This window comes from Patiria miniata, unplaced genomic scaffold, assembly GCF_015706575.1.
Source record: "Patiria miniata isolate m_02_andy unplaced genomic scaffold, ASM1570657v1 HiC_scaffold_17, whole genome shotgun sequence".
In the NCBI taxonomy this organism is placed as follows: Eukaryota; Metazoa; Echinodermata; class Asteroidea; order Valvatida; family Asterinidae; genus Patiria; species Patiria miniata.
Window position 1 is genome coordinate 7,674,934 of NW_024037055.1, and position 13,207 is coordinate 7,688,140.

At 40.7% G+C, this 13,207-nt stretch overlaps 1 protein-coding gene across 4 annotated transcripts in view; it reads right to left on the reverse strand.

The window, feature by feature from the left end:
* The window catches only part of LOC119723710, a 79,552-nt gene that overhangs the window by 43,805 nt on the left and 22,540 nt on the right, over positions 1 to 13,207 (reverse strand). Inside the window, exon 1 of one of the 4 annotated variants that reach the window (XM_038194509.1) lies at positions 6,030 to 6,169. The exons of the other annotated variants lie outside the window; for them this stretch is intronic. Within the exon in view, the coding sequence (XP_038050437.1) occupies positions 6,030 to 6,068 (39 nt within the window). The 5' untranslated portion in view covers positions 6,069 to 6,169. Of the gene's footprint in view, positions 1 to 6,029; positions 6,170 to 13,207 lie in introns of those variants that run through there. 4 annotated transcript variants of the gene reach the window in all.

The window sequence follows — 13,207 nt, forward strand, 5'->3', positions numbered from 1 at the left end:
TGCAAATGTTGTATCTTCCCTTTAAGTGGTATGGCAACACTGACAAGAACAAATTGGGCTGGCAAACACCATCCTCCAGGGCACGGCGACAGGAAAAGGGAGACCAGGGAGGCAAAAAAAGAAGGGTGTGGACAGCATCCATGGGCTGACCGGAGTGGACTTCGCCCCAGTCGCAAGCCCTGGCCAGAGACTAACACAGATGGAGGAAGCTTACCCAGACTGCATCGGCTGTAGTGCCCCACGACCATGCGTGGTTACGGGATGAGATAAGAAGAACTTTGATCCAAAAAAGTGCTATCCAAACAAGAACCTCAAATTAAGATTAAAATTTTAAACATTTATGAAAAACTTGAAATGCTGTAAAGATTTGGAACTGACATCTAATACAATTGTACTACATTTGTACATTTGTAATCCAGTATTATTACAAATTCTAAACAATTTTTCTCTCTTTTTTTCATTTCTGTAAAAATTATTATTATATCATACCTCTTCACGCTTTATAACACATCACTATTACAAAAAAAATGAAAACGAATTATTCTGAGGAGAGTACATGTACATGTAAATTATACATACCTTACCACATTGCTCTCATTGAAGAAGAAGCATCTTGAAATAAAACCAAAGAGACGCTTCCTTGTCACTTTCTTATTCTCACATCATCAAACATCCGAACACACAGACATGACAGAGACTGGTGAGAACCTGCTACCGTCCAGCTCGCTTGGTTTTTCTAATTAAACTCTCAACTTTACAAGTTCCCACACCTGCGCCTTAAATCCATCACAATTTGATTTTCTGTTTTCCCCTCGGACGTCTTGTCTGGTCACAAGAAGAAGTGCATTTCAAAATTGCTTGAAAACAAGAGTTTACCTTGGAACACAGTTATCGGTACAATTCCTTAACTCACAGGAAACCGTTTGAAAAAAAAAAAGTCATTAATTTTTTTCTGATTATCCGAGCTTCGGTAATAACACTGGATGTTATGGAATGAGGAGCTCAGCTGTTAGAAAATGGTTGTGCAACTTGGCGGCGTTTGGATCATCATGACGTTACACATTGACAGACTGACTCACGTGTGTACGTCATCCCACCGAGTCTGTGCATGTACGCGTACCGGCACGTAGTCCACACTGTACTGGGAGGCAGGCCGGAGTAGCACGACTGTAGCTTCTAGCATCCACTCACTGATGGCTATAGTCCCTAACGTGTGTCCGTGTACTATATTATGCCCTCGGTCGATGCTGACGCAGTGCCCACGATGTGTGTATTCGCTGTGCCCACCCGCTGGGCTTGCTTCACAGACTGGTGCCTAATAGAGTTAGCACCGCTCAGCCTGCTTGCATTGCAAATGCACTCAGTCACACAGATCACCTTAAAAGGTCAGGGAGGCGGGACTTAGGCTTGGCCAATCAGTGGGGCACTTGGTAGATTATGAATGAGTAGATGTAGTGATGGTCTGTAATTAGGCGTGAAGGCAGGGCATGATGTGACCAATCAGAAGGGATTGATTAGAATATGAATGAGGAGAGTGGCCCAGACTGCCTTAAATGGCTCTATAAAGGAGGGGCTCTGGTCGTGTGAAAGGGAATGCAAGGACCAATCACGGTAGTTGATAGCAATATGAATAAATGAGCAGTTTTGACAGGTTTGCATCGTGAAGGCCAAGGCCTTTATGCCTGACAGGCCACACATCATGTACAGATACACCTGCTACATCTGAAGACACATAAATCATACAGGCTTGTTGGACTGGGATTAACTAAGACCTGAAATGACTTAATGGGTACCAAATGAAGGTCATGTACATCATTTGCTGGAAAGCTTGCAGCTTGTCATGTCGGCAGTGCAGATCCAAACAAAATTTTAGAGAGGTGTTGCAGGTACGGCAAAAGCTGTAATGTGTAATGCCTGTGTGACAGAAAATTTAATCGAAAATTTCAAAACTTTCATCACAAAGTACAGTTACATACGTATACAAGTACCAACTCAAACACTCTATACTAATTGCACATGTACGTGAAAACATTTGTATTGAATCTTATCAATTCAATGTACATGTACTCAGTACATGTACGGTACTAGTACAATTAAAAACAAAATTTGATTTAAACAGTTAAAGGGAAGATACAACATTTGCAAACATCAAAAAACGAAATGATCAAAGTATCGCGAAATATCTTACTGGATTGTTAGGGAATGATGTGACCAATCGTTGGCTCCTGGTTTGCTGACCTTTTCAAGAAAACTTGTATTTTTCCAACACTGGTCGGCCAACCAGTGTTGGAGAAAACTGGGTTTTTTTTCAAAAACTTCTCCTAATTTTTCAAATTAAGTTACTCCCTATTTTCTTTGCAATTGATTACACACCTGTGAAGAGGTACAAGCCAGCTAGACTGATTCTCTGACGTTACAATTCCCCAGAGTCTATAAATTGCTCCGTTTCATCTTAAGAGGGGTCAGGGAACCAGACTACAAGAACATTGTTGGTTTTCTTGGATTTTCCAGCATCTCCGAACCCAAAACGTGAAGCAAATGAATTTAACAGTATTTGCTATAAGATACTTACCCACCAAATCCATTTATTTCTGAAAATTGCAGCAAAAGCAAATGTTGTACATTCCCTTTAAACCGCCTACTGTTTGAACAGTCAAATGTTCCACCCTATTCCCCTGCCATGCCTTTTATACTAGTCACCAAGAGTCAGATCATATTGCAAGCAAGCACTCTGACTAGTTAAATTCAGTCAACAGACAAAAACAGGTGACTGGTAGGCACAGCTGTCTTATCAATCACCCTCAGTCAAAGTATGCTGTATCACGTTACAAACAGTCGCAGCCAGTCCATCCTGCTTTATGCAGGCAGGGAGCACTTAACCGCTACAAACAGTCACTTGACTGATTTTGACTGAAAGGACAACTTTGAACAGAGTGTACATGTATGTTTGCATAGGATTAATGTATGTTCTATGTACAGCGTCAGATGGCCTTTACAGAATTTGTAAATGCCAAAGCTGACCGTTTAATTACAGCGTTTCTGTGAGGCAATGTCATCAATTAATACGTTTGTCAAGCAGTCAGCATGTGTTTACCCAGCAAATATGACTAATTAATGCAAAGGGATCTATACACGGGAAATGACTAATTGTTTCAAGAAATGAATAACAAAAGATCATCTTTACATGTACACTTTTAAATGCTGTATTCAGAATACATTTTACCTTAAACCGTGCTAAAAACGTGCATAATGTACAATTTTTAGAACACTTCAGTACATAATACCTGATGGAAGACGATGTTTTTGAAATTCCGCCATCTTACTTGTTGTCTTCGATTAAAGAAAATGGAACCATTTGTACACTGTCAAAATTGTGCGTCTCATCTCACTCCCCCTTAAAGCTATAGTCCATCATTTGCAGCTATCCAAAAAAGTAACTGGCGTCATTATTGTTGAAAAACATACTGGTTGAAAGATAGTAAGAGGACTAAACTTTATCCTTTCTGGCAAGCTCTCATTTTGAAGAAATCAACAGCGCGCACAAGCATTGGAACGACGCACAGGCGCACGCGGTTGCTATAATTCGTCGGATCAGTGCGCGACATCGCGTAAAGCTGCAATTCAAAACAATTCGAAACATGATTTAGCAACTTTTGATTTGATATTGAGATCCGAGAATGCTGTTTTTCTCGGAATATGAAGCTGAAGCTGAGCTGAAACTTCATCAGGTAAGTTGTTCAGTATCCTTCATTAGATTTTGAACACTTTTGTTGCTTCAAACGAACAAAATGCACTAATTACAAATGATGGACTATAGCTTTAATGAAGGATGATACACATGTACGTGCAGATCTTCACTTTAGTTTCAAGCTCGGGAATCTTAAGAAACACTTGGCATAATGCATCTCCGCTCATGCCTCTCTACATGTACGTTCATAAAGCTTACCACGGGTATCTATCATGCCGAAATGGACCGCATTAGCAACCAAAACCAATCCTAGGGACGTATAAATCACCACAATTTGGCACGTTTGAGATCATAATGGCTACATAATTGCCGAGTCCGGCCGATTGTCTGCTTGACTTACATTAGTACCAGCAACTGACGACAACAAGATGAACCTAAAAGATATACGGTCTCACCGAGTAAAAGACGAAGCTGGGACTAGGGTGTGTGGAAGAGAGAAAGGAATAACGTCGGTAGACTCGAGTAAGGTCCAGACAGTCAATAGTTTGAGTAATTAATTACCAAACGGCGCCGGCACCTCCGCCGCCAAATAAAGGCCAAGTCCGTCTGTTTGGTTGTCGTTGTGTGGATGCCAATACACACGGGAGCAATTCAGGAAATTGTAATAATCAGTCAAAATACCAACTGGGGGATATGAACTGACAAGAAAGGTGCCGGCATTCTGTTCCTGAATATTTGTGGGGTTTTTGTGTGCTCCCTGATAACAGGTGTGTTTGAAAATGGAATTTTGAAATTTCTTTATAATATGTAAAATGTAGTTGCAAACGTTTATGTTACTAACCTGGATTGGTCACGTACATGTACATGTACATGGTGCTCACATGTTTTATTAATTTTGTGAAAACAATTTTGATGAAGCAAGACATAAAATACATGTACAAACAAATTATACATGTTGCTCAGAATGTGTCTATTTCTTTTTTAGGAAGACTCTTTTGTGAGTCAACACATTTGAAATAAGGAAAAGATCTGGTGGATTCCAGAGTTTGAGATTTCCAGAATCCTGCCCAACATTTGATACACTAAATGCAAGGGGCTGTTTTCATCAACTTTCAACTAAAAAATAAAGGCCGTTTTTCAAAACTGCTTTCACGACTGAAAACAAAAACTCAGCAGTAAAGAGTAAGTGGACCGTAAACAAATTATCTAGGCCATCGGCGGCACATCAAAGGCTGAGAATGGATGATTTTAGCTCCGTTGTCATGGCAACGATTCGAATGCAAGAAAGACTTGCTTAAGTAACCGTGCAGGCAAAGTCCTGCCAGACAGTCTGGCGCCATCATGACAATACAGCAAGGTTGTTAGTTCTCCTGAATGCATGCCTTTTTATCTTAGAATTTGAAGACGACATACTCAGCTTTTTTTTTTTGGTTAAACATTTCCGCATCCATCAGGAGTAGATATTAGATGCCGAGAACCACGTGCATCTTGTTTTCAGAAAGCCAAGGTCCTTAATAAAATGGAACAGAGAACAACAAGCCAATAAATTGCCGGCAGAGTCAATCAATTGGAATCTGGGGAACTTCAAAGGGTGCCGCCGATCAAATCAAACTGTCGTAAATTGTCGGCTATTGTTACCGGCCACGACTCACCGGAGCCAGACTGATGGAAATATATCAGCCTTGGCATTGAACGATGTGACGACTACAGCAACTCAGCAGTCAGCAGACATACTACATGTATACAGTCTGCAAAATGGACACGATGGAGTTAGGAAACACCTCCATGGTCTAAAGTATCGGCATTTTTCTGCTGTGTGATAATTTTTTTAGTTTCATTCAATGCTAACAACAGTGTATTTGCAACGTTTACACTTTGTGTAATCTTTAACATCATGTACGAAAACGGTACAACTGCCAAGAATGTTGAAATAAAAATATCAAAAAATGACGGTAGTCTTCTTATTAAAGTCAACTAAAATCCAACAATGAGCAGTACAAAAAAAACCCAAAACTGGGGCAAGAAATGACATAATTAGAACACAACATCTTAAGTTCAACCTTCATAGTACCAGTATACAATGTACCAGTTAGATTCCTTCATATGCATACTGAGTGTACATATTGAGCTGTATATGCATATAAGTTTTTTACAATACCGGTAGGTACATTTACGTACATGTATGCCATATCATATGTACGCCCATGTATGACCATGGAGGAATAAAAATCTCCATGGTAGGACAACATGCACTGTACATGTACAATGTACTTGTACAACCTACATGTACTTGAACATGTACATTCTGTTGAACAAAGTAACTTGCAATCATTTGACTTACGGCTTCCAACTTTTGAAGATACTCCCAGACAGATGACATCTTGGCCTAACCAAGTGCAAGCCAGCGTAGTTGGATTATAGAACCATCCAGGGATTGTGATTGTACACACATCAAAAGACACTCCTCGCGTTTATCAACAACATTCTCGGCATGCGTACAAGTCACGACACTGTCTGAACATGTCTGAGCCCCGATAAAACCCGTTTAGGAGACTTGTCTAGACCACAGCCTTGAGAATTATGCTATTGCACAAGCACCGGTATGTATTACTGAAACAAAATAAGATCATTGCACTATGAACTTCATATCACTTGCCTGTCACACATGGGGCACAGCAGGATTTGGAAGACATGGGCGGAGGTCTGCTGAGTTGATTTTGCATTCAGGTCTTTGGTTTTTTGGCTGTGGGGAATAACTGGTCCAAGGTCTGAGGCACTGGAATTGTGGGTGGATACATATACATAGAGGTTGACCACAGAGTAAATGATGTCAGTGGGACGCCATTACAGGAGTGACCTGCAGGTGCATGGTGGCTAGACTTGTTACCAGACACTCACATTGTTCAGTGCCAACTGTTCAAATTGAAGTGCAACCTATGTGTTGGGCGCGGTTGGTGGATCTGCGCGATTGGTCGATCGCGCTGCACAATGGGTCGATCGTGCTGCCATTGGTCGATAGCGCCGCCATCAGTGGATCAACTTTTTTATCAGCTCCTGATATTTTTGAAAAAGGGAAACTTGTACATTTACACGTAAACTCTGAGATTTTCAGGATTGACCAATCGCGCAATTGAGTGATAGCTAGCGCAAACCTACCATTCGCGCCGAACATGTTCACTGCATCTAAATTTATTCTATATTTTCCAGTCTTACAGGTACTTACTCATAGGCTATACATGTACTTGTATGGATCAGATCTGATCTCCTGACTTTAATTTTCCAACCAACATACAATTGAACCAAAATCCTGGGGGAAAATGATAAACCCACGATCGGCAGGCTCGAGAGCCACTGAGGGCCCCCGAGCAGGGTCTATCACATACACATGTTTGTATTTACCAAAAGGCATCCCTTTAAATACCCATTTCTTTTGTTTGTTTTTTCAGTAAGTTAAAAAAAAAACATTTAAGACAACACCTCAGGAAATACAGGTTTCAAAAGGGATTCTTTAGAAATCCTAAATTCAGGAAAAATCCTTGGATTGATCTCACTCCTGAAAATCAGATGAAAATTAGGTCATGCTAACTTTGCGCCATACAAATGCAGCATCATCTAATTCTGAACCTCCATGGAGTCCAATCTTTATTGGCAACAATATGCATGCACCCAAACTACCGTAGTCTTAGTGCATGTTCTTAGCTGTGTACGAAATGAAGTTCACAATAGACGGTACATCCTTTGTACTGCGCAGCAGCAGCATTCATGTTCCCATTCACGAACCTGACTTGACCGCTCGACGTACGGCACGCAAGTCCTTTGCGGACTGTTGGCTTGTGTGTTAAAGGCGCCAACTTCGGTGAATCGCTGCACAGTCCTGCACGCTGAAACATCGCATGGCTAAGGACGTCTTGGTCGTGGAACCAAGACCTTTAACGTCAGCATCTGATCTTATTTGTTCATACAGCAAAGCGCTGTTGACTTTACACAAGGCACAGTGCACCCACCCATCTCTGGAATATACTTCCCCTGCTTTCATCCGATTGACTCAATGGCGAATCAAGTGCCCAAAGTAGCTTGGAGAAGATTTATTTTAAATTCAACCAAACACTCAAGGAGAGGTATCACAAACAAGGATGGGGTCCTTGCCAAGGTTTAAGACCGAGGATGAGGGTGTTTGAATAACGTGCTCTGCATGGTGACAGAATGAGGAGAATGATGAGAGAGAAAGAAGGGCACCGATTCGGACAAAATTGAAACAATTTCACTGGAAGCTCTGAAACCTGTTTAGTCAATTTGCGGCAAAAAGCTTCCAGTTCTTATTTGTCTATAATAAATAAAGGGTTCAGAGTAGTGTCGGCAATCATATTTCAAAAACCACTTCTAGTATTCATTTACAATCTGTTTAAAAGTCAAAAGAAATTAAGACATTTTGTTAAAATTTGAATGCTTGTCAATCTGCTATTGTCTTCTTTTTTAATTTGTTGTTTTAAATATTTGATGTTTTACTGTATCTTAATTGGATTACATGTACCAGGGGAATAAAATGGCTGTCCTCATCAGTCTTGTAAGAATTGTGAAAAATTTTTTAATTTTTTTTGATACGCCGTAGTACAGTGTTTTGAATGTTTCTTCCTTGTGGAGGAAAAAATATACTTACATGTATAGCAAATAATGATCATGGTACAGGCACATTACAAAGTAAGTTTTGTTAATGTTTGTTTTTTTCATTCCTTCTTCTTTTCTCTGTCCGTCTCTACAATGGTGCCATATCAATTACGCTGCACTTCTCCGGCTTCTGACCGATGATTGATGGGACAAAGCGGCTCATTCTACCACAATGATGTCTACTTCAAAGGATTTCCAAACTCCCAACCAAAAACCTGATTAATTTCATTAGTCTCAATCATATATCCTCCCCCCCCCTCAATCCCCCTAAGCCTCTCTCCAAAACCAGTCCCCAGCGCATGACGGCACCGCAATTAAATTAATCCTCCCCCCTTTACACGTGGTCCCTAGTCGACACTTCCGATTTCTCCGTCGGCATTTTTCTCTTTTCCTCAGGGATTTTTTTTTTTTGGTACCATCTCTGCCATCGATCAAACTGCGCACAGATTGCGGCTCACGTATTTGGGATATTGATCAGCCATTATGACGGTTGAATTGGCAGCGTTTATGGAGCACGACCGACCGTCTTTGTTTGGCCGTTTTGTTTTGGTAGTGCAAAGCCTCCTCCCTCTTTCAGTCAACCCCCCCCCCCCTCCCACCCCCTTCGAAATTGATCCATGCGGTATTATTTGCCGCGAATGGCGGCACGCTCTAATTGGCCGTTGTCGTAGCTGGAGCAGTTCAAAGGAGAGGTGATCAAAAACCGACATATGCTGGGGCTGGGATGCTTGGGGCAGTATACATGTACACGACGGTATAGCTCGGCGTTACCGAAACAGGAAAAACATGATTGGGATTTCATTTAATAAACCAGGTTCTTTTGGGTACATGTGTTTATGCAGGATATTAAATATGCATCAAAGTGGAGCATAATTGTGCCCAAGCATCCGTGAATGCAGATGTGCATATCACTACACTGAAAAACTTACTACTTAAACATTTGTTAAATGTAAATCTGTAAATGTTTGCAGAAGTTGCAATTTATGAACAAAATGAAATACATGTACATGTACATGTACATGTACAAGGTACATTAAACTTTGTTTTTTTGTATGAGTATGATAAATGTAAAGTAACATGTACATATACATGTTCCCGTTTGTATCACAACAATTAAACCTCTTTGAAATGTCAACTACGGTACATGTACAGGCCCTAACATTTACTTAATTTTGAAATTCCTGATGATGATTTCAGGATTATTCTTACCAGTTTACCACTAACTAGGTCAGCTCTCATTAATTCCATTTTCCACAAATCCAGTCCTCAAGCCCTGGGGATAGTGCTATAGAATACGCTCTAATAACCCCTTCCCTCCCCCTCCACCCTCCCCCCCCCCCCACCAACCCCCCCGGCCAGTCTCGGTAATACCACTCCTCCCGTTCTAATGTTGATCCAATAAGAATCCCATTAATTTTGCTTAAGCTCCTTGCGTTCTGACAAAAAGCCAATACAAACGGCGGATCTGGGCGATTGAATAATTGCTGAAAAGGTTATGTTGACCGAGATGCCCATATTGTTGTACCAAAGGATGGCTACCGAGCACTGCCAAGCTAACCTGAAATTTAATTTTTTTGTGGCGATGGGTTGTGGAAAGTTTTGGAGATTGTTAGAAATTTGAACTTTCTATTTTCTAAATACTGGCACTGCCCTGTGCAATAGGCTTTGTACATGTATGTTACATTTAAGCCCTGAAACATCTTTACATAAAGAACAACCAGGATGTTAGGATGAACATGTATACATGTATTTTATTGTCAAATATTTCAGTGATGGTTCAACTGGACGGACTTTAATGTCATCAAAGGCACAGTAGCAAATACTACAAGGGGAACAGGATCATGACAAAGTAAAGGTTACTTCAAAGAATGATGTCTTTGTTACTACGGCAACACGTTGTCTTGACAACAGACGTGTGGTCAGCGCAACTTCCTCAACATCATCTTTCACATGAAGGGGCCGGTGCCATAACACAGCGAGAATGAATTGAGAGAACAGAAAAAAAAAATTCCCAGTGAATTGAGTGAAACACTGGGGTTAGCACCTTGTAGACAAATTAAATCAATGTTTTTTCGCGGTCTGCTGTGCCGAACGTGTCAAATGGTGGAGAAAGGAAGCTAGGTCAAAACAGGATCATTGGAGCGTACCGGCATTCCTAATCCCGTCTTGAAGTCTTTTTTTTTTTGTTATCAGCCGGACCACCTTCACTGTCGGGGAACCTCAATCTACAGGCATCTTTGGATAGAGCATGGATGAAATCTCTGAGTGTTCTTCAAGCATGAAGAAATCGCAGAGATGCGAGCAGGCGGACGGTGGCGCCGCATTGTCTGCCAGACGAAGCAACACTGACACGGCAACTGGCTGAGATGGATTTGATTCTCAACGACTCCTTTCCTCCTCTCCTGTCTATCCGTCCATCACAGCACTTTTTTTCTCTCCATCTTCCATGTCTTCCCGTTGATATTTATTCATAATGTTCGCATCATGTTGTTCTTCTCCTCTTACCATCTATCAATTCTAGGCATCTCGGTTTCTCTGTCACCGTCTTCCCTGCCCCTTTCTGTCTAGCCTCGGGAAATCTTGCTGCTCTTTGTCCCTTGACAGTGCGCCCCGCTTGCCTCGGAGTGCTTGGTTTAAATTTCAGGTTTACTTTGGCTTCTCTTTCCGTTAATGGTTCTCAATGGCTTGTTTCTTTTCAATATTCACGGAGATCAAATTGTATTCGCTTTTTTTTTTTCCCAAGCTTTCACGTACTTCAAAATTGAACTTCTTAAAACAAATAGTTCTTGAACACACTCAAGACACATTTAAAGTTTTTTGTTCCACATGAATCACGCAAGAAAACTGCCAAGAATTTGTCTCAAAGCATACATTCAAACACTTGGGATTTGGTCCAGGAATTTTTCATTGGCTGGAGATGATTGGAACTAATAAAATTCAGAACTAGACACCTGATTTCGGAGGTTCAATAAATAAATAAACTTTCATAAATTTGCATTCAGCTCGTGGTCTCTGCAATCCTTACGGAAAATGATTTTTTTTTTTCAAGGACACTCTCTTGGGATCAATCGTTGAAGGAAACTCTGGGATTTCTAAAAGCTTTAAGATCCTCTAAAGTAGTGTCGAAAGGGGCACTGCCAGCCCCAGCGGAGGAATAAGACGTGACAGATGATGCACGGAGTACACTCCATCACTGCGAAAGTTTCAAGTCATCTTCTCTGCTGGGAGATGACTAAATTCATATTTCAAAGACAGAAAAGCTTTTCAGAATGTTATCTGAGTCATGAGTTGGCATGAATCAATTTTTTTATCTTGAAACAATGTACCAGTATACTTTTGAGACATCAACTTTGCTTGGCAAATTACATTCAGGTACATGTACAATGTACAGTATTGTAAGAATCTGCCAACAATGTATAAGTTTACGGTTTATGGAGCATCTTGTACATGTACACAATGTACATGTACGTCAGTATACATGTACATGTACTGTACAACTACATGTACAGTAGTACAACTTAATTTGTATGCTTAAAGATATTTGGGTACAATATGGGATGGTACATAAGTACATGTATGTAATGCATTAAAAAGGTGAAGGACAAGGTTCTCCGTCAAATAATTCGGGCGATTCACAATGCAGTGCGCCACCAAGAGTTTGCTCCGAAGAGTTCATTTTTCCCAGTGCATTGTGGGAGATGATCGACAAATTCACAGCGCGGGACATTTGAAATTGTTCGTTTTTCCATAAAGGTATGCTTCGAGTATCTGTTTGCTTTTTTGTTTTCTTTTTATCAATGTGGGGCTTTTTTGTGAGGCGGCAGAACGCTATGCCCAAATCTATAACAAATTAGTTCAAGTTGTCTACCATGTCTACTGACACTCATTCAAATGGGCCATGTTTTGTCGACCGTAAACTAGAAAACTGGACTCTCCATGGCAAACTCTTGGTGGCGCACTGCATTGTGAATCGCCCGAATTTCCATAACTGTTTTATGGGAAAGGACTTACGGTATGTCATCAAGCCGAACATACATGTACACTAGTATGCCATTCAAAATGCATGTCGTTACACGTGTACCGTAAGTGCACCACAAAGTGATGAATACATGAGTGTTTTGTCGAATCACTCTAGTGATGGATAGTCTATGGACTTTGTGCACACGATATGTCACTCTATGGTGGGGCAACTATCCATGATACATACATTGTACGTCACTTTGTGTTGTGACCGATGATTTGTTTAAAACAAGAAGTCTTCTGTATCAAGTGTACATGACAAAAGTCAGTTGGAAAGGACACAGATTTTCAAAAGATCAACTTTCAAGACGTTTAAACAATCTGCTCTGGTACTCTCATACTGAAATTTGTATCCTTGTGGAGACATTTCTTTGTTCTCGTGTACTTAAGTTTTCGAGTTTGAAAGTACAGTTTCAAAATGCTCTTGTTTTAACCAGAATTAATTTTCTTGGCTGAAATTCGGACTTAATATCTCTTTTCTAAAACTCTACCATTTGCAACAGATCAACATACGGTACATGTACCGGTACCTTGGAAATTCCTACTTTTGAGTAAAATCCATTGTGGAGACGTACATGTACATGTATTCATCTATAGAAATTGCCCTGTGGAGATATACAATCTTTTGTTCCCTATTGTGTGCATGTCTCCAGAGGGCACGGTGTATCAGATCTCTCATACTTCCCAATAAAGTACACATACATATGTATACAGGGGACACTAGAGCTCTCCCAGCCTTGCAAGCACACATTTCTGAACTATTCACGACCCCTCATATCCCACCCCTCCCCCCATCATCCATCCACAGACACTGCCAAGTCAGTGGTCGCAAGT